This window comes from Galleria mellonella, unplaced genomic scaffold (assembly GCF_026898425.1).
Source record: "Galleria mellonella isolate WM207_F2 unplaced genomic scaffold, CSIRO_AGI_GalMel_v1 utg72, whole genome shotgun sequence".
NCBI classification, from domain to species: Eukaryota; Metazoa; Arthropoda; class Insecta; order Lepidoptera; family Pyralidae; genus Galleria; species Galleria mellonella.
In genome coordinates this window covers 521611-542021 of record NW_026442144.1, presented here as the reverse complement: position 1 = coordinate 542021, position 20411 = coordinate 521611, and the positions used below count along the sequence as shown (strand labels likewise).

The window sequence follows — 20411 nt, the reverse complement described above, 5'->3', positions numbered from 1 at the left end:
TTTGTTAATAATAAATTTTATATTACTAGATTATATATTCGACACAGTTTATGTAGAAAGTATGCAAGCAGGTTGTATCTGAATTTGGTAGGGTTATACGGTTGTATAACAATTTCTATATATTAGCCTATTATGAATTGACAATTTAATCACTCTTTCTATGTAATTCCTTGTTCTTAGATTTTCCCTAAAAACAAGGAATTACAACTTTGCATTTTTCTTCCAATTTGTAGATCGAGTCCCTTGCTTATACACTTTTTGGATAGTCTCTCTAATCTGTGTCATAGACTCTTCATAATTTTTGCGGTCTCTACTCTCTAATCTGTACATTTCAATTGTAACATTTCACTCAATTTCCATATTTTGTATTTTACACACACATTTACTCTCAATAAATAACCTAGCTAATAAAATATATAGTATTTAGACTGGGTAGTTAACTCATGCTGTTTTCATCTTTAATTTGTTTCTACAATAACAAAAAGTTTATAGGTATTTAAGAAAACATGGTGTTTTACTTCACTAGTAGTGTAGTTTCTCCACCAGTAACATTATTTATGGGTGCCGACAAACATGAAAGTAAGTTTGCTTATGTTCTAATATTTTTTTTTTTGTTATTTTCACATAAATTTGTTAATATATAAAAGTTTTAGGGTAAAATTTATACTAATACGTATTTTAGTATTTTAAACAAGTGACTGCAAATGTATTTATTTTGTTTTATAATGTTTACTTATAATATTTACTTATTATTATTACAGTCATTTTTATTTCTTATAAAATTTACTGTTATTGAAATAAAAAGTTAATAGAGACATTTTTATAACTATATTACAGATGAAGATCTAATAAAATGGGGATGGCCTGAAGATGTCTGGTTTCATGTAGACAAGGTGTCTTCTGCTCATGTATATTTACGACTAGCACCTGTGAGTATTAATTAAACCTAAATATTATTATTTTTCTTTTTAGTAATTAATTCTAACTATTACATTTTTTATTAATAGGGTCAGACAATAGATGATATTCCAAATTCCGTTCTTGATGATGCTTGTCAACTAGTAAAGGCTAATTCTATACTTGGAAATAAAATGAATGACATAGATATTGTATACACTATGTGGGCTAATTTGAAGAAAACAGCTGGAATGGAGGTTTGTATTTAATAATAGTTAAATTAATTTTATAATATTTAAATGACCAAACTTTTTATTTTAAGTATCAGTTTAGAATAGATTGGTATGATAATTAAAAAAAGGTATAGAAAAATGAATTGATTTGACTTAAAAATGGTTTACAGGTGGGACAAGTAGCTTTTCACAAGGATAAAGATGTAAGAAAAGTCAGAGTAGCAAAAAGAAATAATGAAATTGTTAATAGATTAAACAAAACTAAAAAGAACAGTTTCCTGATTTGAGACAAGAACGAGAAACTAGAGATAGATTAGAAAGGGAAGATAAAAAGAAATTGTTAAGAGAAAAGAGAGATAAGGAAAAAGAAGAAGAGAAACGAAAAAAGGAAGAGGCCGAATTAAGAAGCTATTCAACATTAATGAAAAGAGAAAATATGACAACAAACTATGATGGGAATGATTCTGATGAATTTATGTAAAAGAAAAAAATAAAGTATTTATAAAGTGTTATATGCTATTTTAATATACTCTGAAATAGTAAGTTCAGTAAAATAGTTATTTTGACTGCATTTAACTATTGACAACATAAAAAGATGTACTTTTAGTAATTAGTATAAAAATGAGGTTGCATTTAAAACCAAAAAATGTTTTCAATAGTTTTAGTAATAACAAAGTGTTTTGAGCATAGAAAATTATTTGGTTACAATGGTGTACAAATTAGGGGGTTCATACCAAGACTTACTAAAGTGTGGTAACATAGCAATTACATGTCAATTTTTAATATTTTAGGCTGATTATTATTTAAAGAATACTATGATAACTAAAATGTTAATTATACAATAAGTAGTACATTCAAGACTTAATTGAAAAATTGACAAGCTCTTTTAGTTGATAATAAATAATAAACCTACTATTAAAAATTTGGCACCTTCTTCATAATATTATTTTGATTCTAAAATTTTTAAATACTTTTTACCATTAAAATATCAATTTTGAGTAATAATAAGAATTTCATTGAATGAATGATATTTTAAAAATATTGATATTAGTATTATTTAAATAATCAGTCACAGATACAATCCCTAACTAGTTTGTGTGTCAGCATGGTGTGCAGTTTTTGCTGTAAAAGCACTCTTAAACTTGTGATTTTTTTTGGAGTCAACTATCAATCTAATAATTAATGTAATGATAAAATATTTTGTTAAACCTAAATTACAATTTTTTATAAATGAGATATTTTACTCATATCACAATTACTGATAAATAGGCAGATAGGTATAACACAGTTTCTGACTTTCACTCTTTGTCACTACACAATATTCTAATCCACATTTCTCTCTCAGTAGTGTTATCATTTTTTTTTTTGCCTTATGCTATTTTAATGAGGGTAAAACGATAAACAGAAATGTATATAATAATAGTCCCTATTATATAGTTCTTAAAGATCTATGTTATTTATATAGTATTAATTCTGCTTTCATATCACTTCTATTATACTTACTATTTGCATTCATATCTATATCTTGGCATTAGCTCTCTCAAAGCGAGATGAGCTTAGCTCGCTATGATAAGTGTTTATGTTTCTTTTTGAGCAAACAAGGAAAATATGACATAATACACAGCATGTTGGTTTTCATTGAAATTTCTATTATTTAAATAAAAAAAAAAATATTTTTATTTTCTAACTATGTTTATTCCAACTGAATTCAAAGAATTGACTATCCATGTTGGATAATTCCCATCACTATATAACTCATTTACAAACTTTTTTACAAATTGAGGAAATGTTCCCTTCTCAATATGCTCTCGCATTGTTCTCATTAGACGCATCTGAAAAACCAAATAATCAGTTCCAATAAATTTTGTCAGTATTACAGAAATAATAGATATTAAACTCATCTTTACATTTATAATACTAGTTGTACCCCCACAGCTTTGTCCGCATGAATCTGTATGTAAAGTATACCATAATAATTTATCTATGTACAAAATTTAAATAGAATTTGTTCAATTGTTTTTATATAAAAGTGTAACAAATATCCATTCATACATCCTCACAAACTTTCACATTTAAAATAGTAATAGAATTATCAAGAAATTATATTCAAATAATTATTGAGATTAAAAATGTGTGGATAAAATTTAACCTAACAACAGTACATTATTAGCTTTTACATTTTCTATATGAACATGAATGATAAAACTAAGAAATAGTTAACAAACCTGAAAAGCAATGTTATGTACTGAAATCAAATGGCACGCCACTGTTTCTAGAGTGACTATGCAGTGTAAATATGCTCTTGTATAATTTTTGCAAGTAGAGCATGAGCAATCATTGTCAATTGGATTTAAATCTGTTTCATATTGCTTTTGCTTTAAATTTAATTGTCCCTTGTTTATAAGAGCACATCCAAATCTCTGAAAAGAATAAAAATCCAAATATTTCAGAAATATTTTACCTTTATACAGTAAAGAAACTACTTGAAATTGGTAACACCTATATGTAAAGCATCATAAACATTAACTAAACATATGGCGTGGATGCATTACTATTCCTGATAACTAGCATGTGCTTTGATTTATTCATAACTTTGATTATTTACTATTTTGAAAATGGCACATTATTTAATAACTATTAATACTTACGGCAGTTCTTGTGGGAAATACGCAGTCAAACATGTCTATTCCAAGTGCAACACAGACAACAAGATCAATTGCCAATCCAACACCCATTAAGTATCGAGGTTTATTTTTATCTAGTATTCCTGTACCAAGACTGACCATCGGCCAAAAGTCATCCTTGGCTTCACCGCCACTAAAAAAAAATACATTAAGTTTACATATATCCTTCATACATTAAATGATGTATCATTTGTTTTATAATAAATGAGATGTGATATTAGCATTAGTATATAGTTTATAAGCTATAGTAACCCTGTTTACTATTAGACAGACCATATGCTTGTTTGCTACCATGGTAGTATAAAAAAATATTAACTTAATATAAAAAAAGCTTTAAATAAATATGGGTTTTGGAAATTACAATGAAAGTAGATGACATATTCTACTGTCTTAAGCAATAAACTTTTTAACCCTAATGATTTAATAATAATATGTATATGAGCATTTCTATTTAAAGATAAATAACTTATTTATGTTGAATCTTCATTCATTTTTTATGGTGGTTTGAATCTCTGTGTATGGTAATTTAAAACAAGGATTTTTATATATAAATTATTAAACACTAAGTTTCAAGAAGTCTTGTTTTTTTTTTTAGTTTACAAATCACATGTAAATACTACTTGTGCTCTTAAACAAAGTGCTTATATCAAGTATTTGTCAAACATTGTGATGTTTGTCGCCCCTTTTCCACATGCTTTTATATCTAATCATAATGATTGGTTATAGCAATTAAGGGACTAAGGAGTAACAAACATACAAACTCAATTTAACACTTATTTTAGTATGGATATATTCTACTAAATAATACCTTAAGCCTCCAATTGCAAATCCATTGACATTTTTTGTCATATGGTCTTTGGCACTTTGCTCTCTTAAGTCTTTATTCAATAATCCTTGTACAATAGGAAATATACTCTGTTCTGTAGGTCTTTTGTGGGCTTTAAGACAACGATCTAACCATCGACTAGTTCTTTCAGTAGCTTCCTTAATGCGATCATAATCTTGAAATGTTGTCTGTACAACATCATCTAGTTGCATTATGATATCAGCTCCTGTAAGTAAACAGATTATTAAATAATGTAATAATATGGGGATTTTCAAGAAACATGCCTACAAATATTTAGAAGACCTGCATAAGCAACTCCTCTCATATTGCAGGTGTGCATTTGTGACAGTAGTTGCTTTCTATCAGGTGGCTTGTCTGCTCATTTACCTCCCTAATAATAAAAAAAAAAACAAATATATTTGAACACAGAGAGGATTTTATATACAAAATAAATTTTGGTATTAAAGGTTTATTATAGAAGTAATACATAAAATAATAAATGCTTACCAATACAATTTTGTATTTCAATGGACTTCTCTGGTGTAAGCATTATTTCAGAATCATCATATGGTGATTTAAATTTAACTCCCTCTTCAGTTATTTCAGCCAGTTTAAGTAATGATACCATTTGAAAACCACCAGAATCTGTTAAGAGGCCTCTGTTCCATCCCATGAAGTTATGGAGACCACCAGCTTTTTCGAGAACTTCAGTTCCTGGTCGATTTCCCAGGTGATAAGTATTACCTAGAATTATTTCACAGTCTAAAGTCTCAAGTTGGTCGGGTAATAAACCCTTCATCGTACCCTGGAAGATATATTATAGCAAATTTTAAGTAGGAATATAGTTTTATATATAAATAATAACATGTCCATAATGAAATAGGTAACAAAAACAAAATTTACTTGAGTTCCAACAGGCATAAAAACCGGTGTTTTAATTTCATAGTGTGGTAGTTTCATGAGACCAGCACGAGCTCGCGAAACATTACATTCTGCTTGTACACTAAATGATAATGCTAAAGATTTGGCACCCATTTTATCTTAAATGCTGAACTGGTAATGCTTAAATACTGTAAATACGAATAAAAATTTTTATTCGTAATTAATTAAATAATTCAATTGTTTAGGTTACAAAATATTCAAAGATTTAAGCGGAATTAAGAGTCAGCACCAGTACTACGTGCTTACTATCGAATCGGAATTCGATGTTCAATTCCAATCTCAATCGATAAAACGTCAAATGGTACTGTTGAAAGCGACAACAGCGCCACATTGGGTTTTTTTTTAATGAGACGTTAATGGAATGGTAACCCCACCAGCGCTAACGGTATATACCGGTGGGGCACCAGTGAAGGATGATAGGTAAGGATGAAGCAGGTCAGTTAGCCCATCGTGACGAATTCAACGAGAATTGTTCACGATGGTTTCCAGGGGGAACCACGTAGAGGTCGATCTAATAGAGCATATTGCTAGCAATGGGACTGTCAAACTCCATTGCTAACAATCCCTTTCCCCCCTACGCCACATTGGGTTGAAATTGCGTGGATCTTGAGTGAACTTGGAATTTCTAATGCCGAGTTAATGCAGTTGCCGCGAAGATGCCTGGTAGCGCTCACCAGGCTATTCAATGGAATCCTCCGCACCGGCCATTTTCTAGAGTTCTGAAAACTAGGTACAGTAATCGTCCTCCTGAAACTGGATAAAGATCGCCGCCTGCCAGGAAGCTACCACCCCATCACGCTGCTAGCGCACATAACTAAGCTGTTTGAGAGGTTACTGCTCGGGCGGCTGGCCGAGCATTTCACTCCTAGGAGTGAACAGTTAGGCTTTTGGCCCAGGCACTCGACCGCTCTGCAGCTGGCGCGCGTGTTGCACTACCTGGCCGCCGAGCACAACCACGGTCGAGTAGTCGTCGGTGTCTTTTTAGACATCGAAAAGGCATTTAACCGTGTTTGGCCCTACGGCTTAGTATGTAAATTATTACAATATACTAGCACACAGCCTGTCTATGTGCCTGCCCGTCTTCTTTTTATTAATTATATCCCTCGTCCCTTTCTTCTTATGTTTGCATAAGAAGAAAGTGAGTAACCATGTGATTTACAGTTTTTATTTTATCGTTCCTTCTATGTAATTCCTTGTTCTTAGACTTTAACCATCGGTCGGTTGCTAATAACTTTTATGTCACAAAATTGTTACTGAGCATTCTTTAATGCGCCTCTACAGAGCGATTTAGAAACTAGTATAATTTGACATTTTTTTTTTTATTACAAGGTCCCGAATAGCAGTTTTCAGCAGAAAAAAAATGTATTTAACACATTTAATACCAAGGAAGCAATCATAATACGCAAAATATTTTTTTTGAGAATTAGCAATCATTTAACAAGTGTTCGCTGCGTAGTATTTGCGGTATGTAAACCGGGTATTCAAAAATCACCATGATTGATCTGTCTGTCTGTGATCATAATTAGTCTGTATCTGTATCTTCGGTCGACAATAACCTAACTTTGTAAAGTGAAGTGAAATTGATTGAAATCGATGGTTTCATTTCTCTTAAATATTTATTCATTACCTCATTTTGTTCGGGATAATTCAGTATTTATAATTGAACAAATTCTTTAGTACTGTTAATTGGAAGAAAATTAACGATGTTTTGAGATTATCTTGTTTCAATAGCTGAATGTCAGAATGTAAGTCGCAAAACCTTTTTTTCTTTTATTAATTTTTATAAGTGTATCAATTTTCTATAAAAATATTATTGTCTGTTATAAAATTCATTAAACAAATATTCAAATAGTAGATATTGTAAATTCCGATATTATATTTTTTGGTATTTTGGCCTAGCTGTTACCACGTGCAATTTATTTCCCTGTCGACCATGGTTCGATTCCTAACATTGTATTTTATATTTTAATATTATTTTGTGTTCTAAATTTATGGACTAATCTTTATTTTTGCTTTTTCTGTTTCCATTTTATTAATTTTTTTTTAATATTTTTATCATGCTATTGTATTGTATCATATATTAGTATAAATCTAATAATATTTGGAGGAAAGTACATAAAGTATATTTGCATACACTTTGTAATAAAAAAAAAAAAGATGTGTGATGTGTATGGTATCATATAAATCAATGGAACCTAAAAAATTTACTAAAGAAACTAAAAAAAGATAAGTAAATTTAATAATGTCAAATCCCATGTAAAAATCAAATTTAACATTGGAGATTTCAAATAACATTCCAAGTTTATGTTATTTTTTTATTAAGTACTATTGAAGTGATTAAAATATTTGCCAAATTTTATCTGGAGCTTGTTGGCATTATCTTAGGATACAAGAAATCGATAAAATTGGCTTTGGATCCTTTTCTGGGTGGTGAAACTTTTTGGACTACATATAGTGATTTTTATTCTATATTAGAATAATAGAGTACTTACCTATTATTTAAATATATCATTATTATTGAATTATTTTTGCTGTAATTTTTTGTCAGTAGACAATCCTTTTTTCAGTATGGTGAAAGAAATATTGAAAAAATATAGTGTTGCTAAGTATATATTTTTCTTGAAAAAATGAATCCTAAAAAGACATCTGTACGAAAGAGGCATAAACAAATTAAGTCACCAAATGTTGATAATACTGAAGTTTTTGTATTACCACCAAATTTATTGGAAAAATTGGGCATTAATTTAGGCAATGTTACAAAAGAATTTTCAACTGAATCTTCAACAAAAAAAGGTAAGACATTCTTATTACTGTTATTCATCTATTTAAAAATTTAGATAAATTATGTATTTTGATTATTGAGAAAGTATCATTGCTTTTATTTCTATAGGATATTTAAAAAAAATAAGCATGGAATTTACTAGTTGAAATATAATAATAAATATAATAATAAGCATTTATATTGGTATTTAAGTAACTATATTTCATTATTTAACTGTTTAATTTTAATACTGTCTCAAATTGTGTTATATTTTGGCACCAACATATTTGTTACTTACTAATTTCACTCCTATTTTAGTATGATTTGTATACCTGTCTATTTTCAAAAATTATCATGTAAAGAAGATAATTATTTTTTCTACCTATTTCTTATTTATTTTATGCTTTTTTTATGTGATGTTATTTTGATAAAAAGATAAATCATTCATAGAAATACATAGACTAAAAACACACATACTTACATAATATAAAAATTAGAATTGATAATACTAATTTTTATATAAGACAGGGGGGTTGTACCCTCTACTACTGCAAGGTGAGGCAATATGTTAAGTTGCTATGTTTTGAGTCAATCATTTTCTCTATTTACCACTAGATGGCGTTAACGTGTACTGACTGACCAAAGTATTTGTGCTGGCAGGCTAAAATAGCTATTCCTAACATAAAATGATTGCATAATTTTAAATAATTCATAATTGCTATTAATCTATCTGAGAATCAAAGACTATATTGTATGTGATACACATACTATATGATTTACATACTATATATAGTAATAAAATCATTAAAAATAATTGATTCAATTTCCACATATTAATTAGCGTAATTTATAATTTTCAGCACTTATACAGTCAGATGCTTTTTTTATTTTTTGTGTGTAAATCGAATATTATTTATCTTGTGTCTATTATTATAAGATCAAATTTGAATTTGAAGTATGTAGTAGTAGTATGTAGGTGCTGTGTAATGTGTAGTGGTGATTATTTTTTTATTTAAATTGCATATGTATTCTGCAAAGTTTATTGTTTATAGATAAATTAGATTTATATTTTAAAATTCTTTGATGAGGCACAACAAAAAATAAATGTAAATAATTAATAGTTTCTCCACTTACTGCTAGATGGCGCTTTTAGCAGGTGGTAAAATTTTTGTTAATCATTTTGGTTTCTATTCAAAATAAAAAATAATGCTGAATGATAAAAAAAGTGTTTAACAGTTCATTTAAATAAATGCTAAATCGTAATTAGATCCTAAAACATTTCACGTTTTCAATATGTTGATTATCCAGTCTGTCAGCAACATGTCAAATATCTGACATTAAATTCAATAATATTGTACAAAAATAAATAATAACATACAAAATACAGATTTTTTTTTTATATAACTAAATACTGCATATTTATGGTTCACTTGATGGAAACTGGTAACAATTGCCTATAGACTTGAACAACGTTAATAACTGTCACAGTGATCATAACACGTAACACTGCATATTCATATTTCATTGACCATAATTAATCCAACGTGACCTGGGATGAATCTATCTGTCACTGTCACTTGGACGGTTTTTTCTATCTTTGAAAAGTTAGATCAGAATTTATTTTTTATATAGCATGAAGGTGGACATAGTAAATTTCTTTAACGATACTATTTTGGGTATCGGGTGAAATTGCTTATCAGCACATTTGTAGTACATTACTGCAGCGGCCAGCAACTGAGACATTGATGGACGAACGTGCAAATTCGAAAATTCAATAAAACTTTTTATTAGTTACGTCCTTGGTATCTATGTTTCGAAGTAAAAGGTCATTCCATTTTTAAATTATGGGACAGATATGAGTTTATATAGTAATTTATCTGGTCGCAAAACATGACAGATATGGATTTTCATATAACTTTTGTTGGCCGCTGCCCGCATGTATTTGTCCAGTACGGCAATTTTGATTTATCTCGAAGAAGGTTGTCAAAATAATGCTCATATTTTCAAGCATGTTTGAGAAACATATTTCTTTAATAATAATAATATATTTTGGCCAGATAAATTACTATGTAAACTCATATCTGTCCTGTAATTTAAAAATGGAATAATGACCTTTTACTTCGAAACATGGCTACCAAGGAGGTAACTAATAAAAGGTTTTATTTAATTTTCGAACTGGCTTGCAAATAGAAAGTTGTTTATTGAAAAAAAAAAAACAAAGGAACATTATGGCGCGTGAAAGATTATTATTGTTCGTTATTCGTCATTGAACTTAAAAAGTAAAATTGTGTTTTTGATTTCCGCGCATTGTTTGAGAAAAGTACTATACAAGCCTTGGCCACAACTAAGCATTGATGGACTCACGTATGTGTGCCTCGTCCATCAATGCCTCAGTTGCTGGCCGCTGCAGTAATGTACTATTGTACTGCAGTTTTGTTAAGTAGTTTGTATAACTGAAAGTATTTATTAAAATCACGTGTCATATGTGAATCACATATATCACCTTTTCAAACCTATCTAAAGTAGTGGATCTGCAAATTCTTTTAAATAAATAATAAAAAAAATCCAGAGTAAATTAACTAAAGAGTAAGTTTAAAAACTAAAACCCGACTACTGAAAATCCAGGCTTTAAAAAATATAACTCCTTGTAAGCTGTAAAAAATATTTTTATTGTACATACCTACATGGTATTATATACTTGTATACTATGGCTTTGTATGTAGTAATTTTTTTTAACGGATGATAATTCTGTGCCTCTAGTGAGAAAGGGTATAACTCAAGTTATAGCCTTTTTATTTTTTAGGCTACTTTAAATAAGCAAATTTTTCTCTTTCGAATGGTATAAGAATCGTAACGATATCTTTAAAAACAATAGAGATAGTAAACATGTAAAAGGCTACAATTAACAAAATATTTGTGGTAAAAAAGTCATAATTAGAAATAAAACTACAATATTTTACAAAAAATATTTTTGTAAAATGAATCAGTTCGATTTGAACCCTTTTACACCATTAAATAGCGATTATTTTTTATAGCGTAAAATACACAATCATTGTTTTTCTTCAATACTTCAATAAAATAGTTTTAATTCAACTTAAAACTATTTTCACATCATAATTTTAATATTTTTGTTAAGTGTGATTAGGTATAATAGAATTATTTTTAAAACTATAGGTTTTACACAAAAACCGACAATTTCATAAGAAAGAGGAGAAAAAATTACTATAAATGCAATCATTGTCTTGTTCAATTAGCAAATAATAAAAGCAGCAGAATTTTTTTTCTTTATTTAAAATAGTTTTTTGGCTCTCCTGAAAAGTGACCATTTTGAATTGAACCCTTTCTCACTAGAGGCACAGAATTGAATGGTAACCCCGCCTGCGCTATCGGTATACACTGGTGGGGCACCAGTGAGGTATGAATGATGAGAATGAAAAGCAGATCAGTTAGCTCATCGTGATGGCAAATTAGTCACGATGATTTCCAGGGGGAACCGCGTGGAGGTCGACCTGATACGATTTATTGATAGCAATGGGAACTAACCTCCTCATTACTAACAATTCCTCCCCCCGTATATAGTCATTTAGTGAGTATCGTCTGGTATTATGAAGGTGTAGATTCATTCAAATATTGATGTAAACAGTAAACAGTAAGTCAGCCGTGTAAGTCCTAGCATAGAATAGGCCACGCCTTCTTTTCCTGTGGGTGTCGTAAGAGGTGAGCCTCTGGGGGAGCCTATGTTCAGCAGTGGTCAGCTAACAGCTGATACAACAAATAGTAAATACTTTTGTTTCAATGGACAGAATTGTTGCAGTGGACAGATAATGGTTGATACGAAAATGACGATGAAATTTTAATAATTAAAAAAATCTGTTCATTGTGCCGTTGGTATATTAACATTTAATTTAATGTTTGATACAGTATGTGTATCATGCTCTGATGATAAAATTCATTCTTCGCTATTAAAATATGAAAATTAAATATTAATTGCTTATTTTTTATATACGTATATAATAATGCTTACCTATTTATATGATAATATTATTAAATTTATTTATTTTATAATTACCTGTATTGACTAATTATATACATGGTGTGAAATACGAAATTAATGTTTGACTTAGAAGGTCAAGGAAGATTGTCTTCTCGTGAACCTTAGAGAAAAATGAACATTTTGATATTGGAATAAATAAATTGTCAATTTTTTTTATTTACAGACATATACATATAATTTTTATAATTATATATTTATGTTATTTAGTTTTATGTTTTGATATTTTTCAGACGTAACATCTGCAGTTGATCCATCAAGTGTTAATAAAGATGTGTTATCTAACGTTACATCTAGTTTGCATACAAATATAAATAACTACAAGGAAACATCTATGTTGGAAACTGCTAACCTCATGAAAAAGTCGGTATTTTTAAGCCCTACCTTTCTACCTACAATTGCTAATGCAATTCCAGGTGAAATGGAAATTGCTAAAATTTCTATTCAATCAGAAAACAATCCTAGCGAGAATGATGCATTAAAAGAAAATATAAACCATGTAGTCAGTAAGACACCTGGCAACTCTGATGGGATAGGTTTAGTTGCTTTTGAAGAAGAAGAATTACATTCAAATCTGGATCAACAAATATGTTTACAAAACTTCATGCCCGATAAAATAGTGCCTAAATCAATACAAAAGGACAATGAAATATCTGAAATAGTGTTGTATGAACTGAATATAAACGACAATTCTTTACAAAATACAGAAGGAAATATATCAATCGAAGCACAACCTGATGTTGTGGAGAACAGTAATAATAATTCTAGAGAATTTTCTATGCAGAATAGCAGGCAGTCGAGAGAGAATACGCAAAATAAAGTAAATATCATATCTCAAGAAATTTTAGCTCCATCACAGTTCAGGGAAATTAAAGCTCTAAAGTCTCCCAATTGTAATTCTTTGATTCCAGTCCCAGTAAATGCTATCCTCTCTATGAACAAGAAAAATGATAACCTAGTCATAGATACGCCTAATTGTGAACAAAACGTTATTAACGACATTAATAAAAATGAACAAATATTTGAGCTACATATTGTTAATAATGAGAAAGACTTTATATCTGAAGATAACCAAATCACTAATAATTTAAAATTAAAAGATATAAAACTTGAAAAAAATACTTTGAATAACAATAATATCAATTTAGAAACATTAAGCGGTACAGTTACTTGTAAAAATAATATTGATACAGTGACAGATGTTCTTCCATTTCATGACCAATGTATGAATTACGTATTTAATACAAATATTCAATTAGACAGTGAATATACTAATAATCAATGTAAAAACTTTGCATCTGAAGCAAAAGATATTGTAATTACAAATTTCAATATGTCTTCGTTGGTAGTTGATAAAAGTAATGATATTATAAGCGATGTTTATTCTTTTATCCCAATTAATAATATCGTATGCGATAATGATAAAGATGTTTTATATGTGAAAGAAATAGAAGTATCATTAGATAAATGTACCCAAAATGATTGTCAAGAGGTTAAGACGTATAATAATAATATTTGTATGGAAGAAAATATGTTCGAGGAAAATGTTTCAGAATTAAACATAGATAACCAAGGGCATGTAAATCACAGTGAAAAAGAAACAATTTCATCGCAGTCCTTACTTACTTCTAGAACAATTGAAAATATTAGTCACACAAATATTACCAGCGAATATTCAAGTTTTGTTGGTGATGAAAGTGATTCGGAAAATGTATCAATAATTACAAATACTGACACAGCTAATAATAACGCTGAAGTTCGTATTAGAACATATAAAAATATTAATGCAGATTCCACATGTGAAAATTGCCAACAAATGAAACAATTTGATAATGGTAAAAATAAACATGTATGTACAGATATTTCTAAAAAACATACCGCAGATTTAAATCAAGGATATTTTGTTAATATTAAATGTAATGATATTGGAACAAATTATGGAAATCTTTTAGATAATAGCATACATTCAAATAATTTCGAAATTGATCCAAAAAATAATTTAGTAGATAATGATATTAAAGATTTTAATCTGCAGTCTAACCAATTACAAAGCAATAATAATTTAATGGATAATACTATAACGATCACTACAAAATCATCAATGGATAAAATTGGGGAAATTGCAAGTTATTTAAGCCAATATTCTCAATTACGAAAGAATAAAAGTAAAGCACTTATAAATAAACAATACCATAATGATTCAAAAAATGTATTAAGTATGAATGTTAAAAGCGGTATGATTAAGTCCAAGTTATGTATTCAGGGAGTTGAAAAACCAGGTGGAAATGAACAGGATATTAAAAGTTTACAAAACCCGAGAAGCCTCAAATCATATAGCAAAAAAAGACGTCAAAAACGACTTCATAAAGATCTGTTATCTGATTGTAATAATATAATTGGAGAAAATACTAAAGATACCGCAGAGAATATTGATTGCGATAATGATTTGAAAATAAATAATGTGTCTAATTTAATACAAGAATTTTGTTTATGTGCTGATTTTGGCCGTTTGGCATATTATGATTGTGTTAACCTTTATGAACACATCCATTTTTGGAACCATCCAACTGTCAATTGCAGTACTGATACTGTGTTAAGCATTTATAGTGAAGATTCTAATCTTGTTGATAGAGATTTGGTATCCGAGAATTTAAATGATGATAGTTTTGATATAGTTGAAGATACTTGTTGGAATGTAATGGATTGTTATAAAGGAGATTTAATTTCGACTATTAATGTTGACTCCAAAATCGAAAGTAATGCTTGTTTAGTTGGTTCTGATTTACATTTGGCACTATCTGGACCAGAGTTTGTGAATGGGCCTGAAAATATAGTACATATCAGTAATGTCACCACTGGAAAAGTTGATATTGAAAATGTTAATAGAAAAGAAGATAGTTCTCGTAGTACAGAAATTCATGTTGTTGATAGATCTGATGTTAGTAAATGTTCAAAAAAAAATGTGAGTATGGAAATGAAGAAATTGCAAGTTATTTTTTTTACTCAAGAGTTGGTCGGAAAATTATGATTTTATGTGTTTCAGGAGTCATTTATGTTTAATGGAAAAGAGACAAGCAATATTAATCCAAGTAAAGAATTAATAACTACAAAACAAATTACAAGTGATAATGCATATGAAAAATCAATTCGCCATACAAAGGTCGAACTAACATCAGAGGAAAAAGTAAGTGAACACAACAGAAAAGTTGTTACTTACCTGATTTATAAAATTTTCTTAATTGTGATAAAAATATATCCTATTATCTATATATTGTCTAGGCTAGATAGTATATGTATTTGTTATCCCATTATATGCATTATTGTAATGCTTATTTTTAAGAATACAAATTTTCAATGTTCTTTTAAATTGTTTATTAGTATTTATAATTGCATATTTTTTATTAATCCAGGGTTCTAGTAGTTATAAAATGAAAGAGATTAAAACGATGATATATTATACTCGAAGATGAAAATAGTAGATAATTCTTACTGCTCGGATAAATTATAAAAATAACGAACGAACGAAATGTATCACACACCAGCCCAAGAGGTTTAAGTGGTACTAAATATCCATAGTTTTTGAATGTATTTGCATGCTAATTAAATAAAAACAAACTTTTTTTGTACCACAAAGGTGGTAAATAAACATACAGCCCGTTAGTATACTGTAGTCTCTAGGGAAAACCTCGGCAGGGAGCTCATTCCATAGCCTAAGCATTCGCGGGAGAAAATTTCTTTGATACCGTACTGTACGTGACCATTTAGCTTCAAGCATGTGAGGATGAATTCCCAGTCCGTGGCGAGTGGTGCTTATATAACGGATTGTGTTCCTCAGAACACAATCCGTTATATTATTGGAAGAACACATAAAGGGAGGCAAAATCTCGACTTAGACTTAAGGTCTCGATACTGCTTTTAAGCTTAGGATCGTCACAATTCTCATAGTCCTCCAGCCCACAGTCTACAGATGAGAATCAAAACATTAGTATAACAATAGTCTTTGTCTTGAGGCTCACACCGAGCTTTTTGGACGCCAGCTTGACCCTATCTTCTAGATGATCTTTGAAGTCTGCAATGTTGGAGATGGCGGCCTCGAGAATACTAATACTTTTGGAGATGACAATGGATATATTCTCGAATTGCGGAGCTACAGTAAATGTTTTTTTAGTGGTGAATGCGTAAGCTTGTGCTGTATGTGAAGGAAGTCTTTTCGTGGTGTCTGGGAGCGCGTTTTTGAGTCGTGAATAATGTAAAAGAAAGAAGAATTTAATCAGTGCGTTTTGCCAGCGATAACCTACGGAACCGTAATAAAGTCCTACATGGTTGGTCGAAGGAAAAATTTTCTCAGTTACTCAACGAGTTTTAGAGAGGGCTACGTTCGGATATTTTTTATCTGATAGAATTCGGAAGGTGGATATTCGCAGAAGAACCAAAGTGACCGATATAGCCCGAAGGATATGCATGTTGAAGTGACAATGAGCTGGTCGCAAGGTTTTTGAGTGGCGACCCCATAAAAGCAAACGTGTAGGGCGACCTCCCACTAGCTGGAAAGACGACGTCAAATGCATTGCAGGGAGTCGATTATATATAATACCCAAATATAATAAGTACGTACATCAGCATTGTGAGAGGAAATAATTCTTCAAACGAGATTTGAAAATCCCAATCCTTGGGCTATTTCTAATTTCATGAGGAAATGTGTTCTATAATCTAATTGCAGCTACAAAAAAAGAGTCTGAATACGCTTGATCAGAATGAATTGGAGTTCGCAATAAAGAACGATTAAGAGTCCTAGTATTGCTTTCCGCTGAATACAGAAAGTTAAACCGCTTACGAAGATATGTTGGTGCAATGGGATTATGCAGGATATTATAAAGAAAAGAAAGTATATGTAGATTAAGTCGGAGCTGAAAAGGAAGGCATTTTAACTGTTTTTTGTAGTGAGAAACATGGTCGAATTTATGTAATCCAAACATAAAACGAATACAGAGATTCAGGAGACGTTCTAGTTTGTTCTGAAGTTCAATAGTGGCATCAGGAAAACAAACATCCGCGTAATCAAGAATAGGTAGAAGGAGTGTGTGACATATATTGATCTTTGTTTTGATAGGAAGAAAGTTTTGGAGACGTCTCAAAGATTAAATTCAATGGATTTATTATCTTACTTACCTAGTAAATACTTTGTATCAATATTAAATAGTTCTATCTAAAGAATAAAGTTTTCACAGTTGTGAAATTCTTACTTTATCTCTTTTTCGGTAACTTTATCCACACGGAGACTTGAGCATTACTTATTGCATAATGTTATTTGTTACATTTCTTCCTTTAGAAGCACCGAACTACTTCAGATATTGAGGACGAAGAGTCGAGTAAAAAGAATGTGAAGTGTGCCGTGTGCGGAAAACGGATCCTAAATGTGGAATGGGAGCGTCATATCTCTGAACAGCATTGCTATATTGCCTGGAAGGCCGGTGATAATTTTGTAAGTGGTGGGGTCAGCAATGGGGTTTATGATTGTATTTTTTAAAAGTTCTTATTATGCTAAACAACAACAGAAGTGCGCAACTAATTATTAATTGTTTTATTCAGAGTTCATTTAACGACAACGAAACAATATAATGTTTTTATTATATTGCAATATTTATGTGATCACAAGAGTATGGTATTTCTTGAACTAAGTACTTACAATATAATGAGATATAGAATACGTATAGATTGTTGAGTGAATTTCCATTATTCAAGGAAAATTTTAGAACCTACCTAAAAATAAATTAATTCATATATGTATATGTATATATATATATATATATATATATATATATATATATATATATATATACATATATATATATATATATATATATATTCTTTTATGATTTTATATTTATTTATTTTATTACTAATGTTAATTAATACGAGTAGTACAAAACTTAATTATGATAATACATTTTCAAGCCGTGGTAACATGCTAAAAGGCAGGCAGAAAAAGTCGATAGATTTTTTTCTTTTAGAAATTTATTTGAGAAAAGATCATATAATTTTAGAACTCTTAATATCCTATTCGAGGTTTGGATAATTATTAATATTATTTTTTTGTATTTTACAGAACTGTGAAGATTTCGAATTGATAAACAAATTAAAAGGAAGACTGAACAGTCACGGCTTTTTAAAATGTTATCAATGTGATGTCGAAATAAATAAATTAAATGTTTTTATACCGCATATCAGGAATTGTTTGAAATTAAAGGTGATGTAATATGTCATTGTTGATTAATAAGCCTTGTATGTATTAGGGTGAGATTTTGTACAAAAGTAGTATGCATGGGTATACCACATTTCCTAATTTAATTAGTGTTTTTGCCTTAAAGCAGCTGTGTTTTAGTTTGAAGGATGCAATATGGTGACATTATAGTCTTAACAATCTTAAAATAGCAACGCATGGGGGGTATTATGGGCGTCAGGGTGCTGTTCATGTATACAGGCGACTGTTATTGTTTTCCTTCAGGTGGGCCATTTGATTGTTATTTACAGTTGCATAAAAATTGCAGATGGTGTGCTTTGTGAAGTGATGTATTATATTTATATCAATTTATTTGTATTTGTTAAAAATTTTACAGTTACACTGTTTTTCAAACTTGTATGAAATGCTAATTAAATAGTTTCCTATATTAATTACAGGTATCTGATTATGTTGATTCCACCAAACAAAAAGATAATAGGGATGCAGACAGTGAATCAAATTCTTTTTCAGTAGATAAATTAAATAAGAACAATGAAAAAGTTAATGCTGTAGATATAAAAAGTACCAGATTTAATGAAGTTCCAAGCGACGGTGGGCGATCATTTGTAAGTTTCTGTATATAGTTTATAATACTCGATGATAGATAGAGATCTTGTACATGTTTTTTTATACATTTTAATATTCAGATTTGTGCACCGAGAGTTACTTTATTTGTAAATAGATTCCTTGCTTTTGTTTTAACTATATGAGGCATAGCGTGTTCTAATTTTAACTACATTTAGTTAGAAAGGATTGTTGCATTTGTTCTCGTTTTATATATATTGTCTGTGATAAATGCTTAAAATGAACCACTTCCAATAGCATTGTTAAGGCATTATGTAGGCTGTTTCATGGTAATAGTTTGTTAAAATTTTGGGATAGAATTCTTATAAGTAATAAGGATGATTATTTATTTAGTATTACATTCTGAAACTCTATATTTTAAATGAATGTTAATAATTGCAGGAAACATGCACAGACAAACAGATCAATATGTCAGAAAGTTCTAACAAAAACATGGATGTAATGCTTGTTCCTGTACAGAATAGTAGCGCCGATAAGAGTGTAGAATTAAAACAAAAGCGAAGGGGCAGAGTATGTTTTTTATATTATTTAACTATCCGTGTCTTGTGGCTTCTTCCACGTGCAGCTGTATATATAGTATCCTATGTGCTAACTTATATAATATGACCTACCCATGTACCAAATTTTATTCAAATCCGTTCAATAATATTTGTGTAAAAGAAAAATCCATTCTTACAAATAATTTGCATTTGTAATATTAATAGCTGCCATATGACATTCTCTATCAATGTTCTGCATTATTTTAATACAATCACCCATTTTATTTCAGAAGCACCATATAACTTCAGATGATTCGCATGAAAATCTTAATAAAAAATACGTGAAGTGTGGCGTGTGTGAACAAATGATTGTAGAATTAGATTGGAAGAGCCATATCTCTGAAGAGCATTGTTTTATAGCTTGGAAAGCTGGTGATAACTTTGTAAGTAGAAAGAAATTAACAATACATTAGGAATAAACTTTGCATTATATTTATCTGCTTATTACATAGTTAGTAATCTGTACACTAAGAAAAGGTTAATCCATACATTTCTTAGATTATCAATGCATAGTGACAACTACTAGAGCTACTAGGCTAGAAACTAGAAACTGTGTATACAAGTTACATGTATTAGAATCTAGGAGTTTATACATCCATTAAGGAAGGTTTCT

General features: G+C 29.7%; 3 protein-coding genes across 5 annotated transcripts in view; 2 read left to right on the top strand and 1 right to left on the bottom strand.

Moving 5' to 3' along the window:
- Positions 1-185: 185 nt before the first annotated feature.
- Positions 186-1642, top strand: LOC113516943 (coiled-coil domain-containing protein 25). The gene is given in 5 exon segments (XM_026901449.3): positions 186-579; positions 838-929; positions 1008-1154; positions 1301-1394; positions 1397-1642. Coding segments are annotated over 5 exon segments (621 nt in total). The 5' UTR covers positions 186-506; the 3' UTR covers positions 1612-1642.
- A 210-nt stretch (positions 1643-1852) lies between these two features.
- On the bottom strand, positions 1853-5856 carry LOC113516778 (queuine tRNA-ribosyltransferase catalytic subunit). The gene is made up of 6 exons (XM_026901247.3): positions 5544-5856; positions 5148-5445; positions 4623-4866; positions 3779-3947; positions 3356-3550; positions 1853-2962 (listed from the first exon to the last, which is right to left on the bottom strand). Exons 1-6 carry the CDS (start codon positions 5673-5675, stop codon positions 2807-2809), a joined length of 1194 nt encoding a protein of 397 aa, XP_026757048.2. The 5' UTR covers positions 5676-5856; the 3' UTR covers positions 1853-2806.
- A 1100-nt stretch (positions 5857-6956) lies between these two features.
- The window catches only part of LOC113516756 (uncharacterized), a 33717-nt gene continuing 20262 nt past the window's right edge, over positions 6957-20411 (top strand). The window contains exons 1-9 of one of the 3 annotated variants that reach the window (XM_052900886.1): positions 6957-7327; positions 8150-8375; positions 12628-15356; positions 15438-15578; positions 17724-17876; positions 18501-18641; positions 19073-19240; positions 19641-19769; positions 20029-20181. In XM_052900886.1, the coding sequence (XP_052756846.1) occupies positions 8210-8375; positions 12628-15356; positions 15438-15578; positions 17724-17876; positions 18501-18641; positions 19073-19240; positions 19641-19769; positions 20029-20181 (3780 nt within the window). In that variant the 5' untranslated portion in view covers positions 6957-7327; positions 8150-8209. The remainder of the gene's footprint in view (positions 7328-8149; positions 8376-12627; positions 15357-15437; positions 15579-17723; positions 17877-18500; positions 18642-19072; positions 19241-19640; positions 19770-20028; positions 20182-20411) is intronic. The other 2 variants (XM_052900887.1, XM_052900888.1) reach the window with 2 other exon arrangements.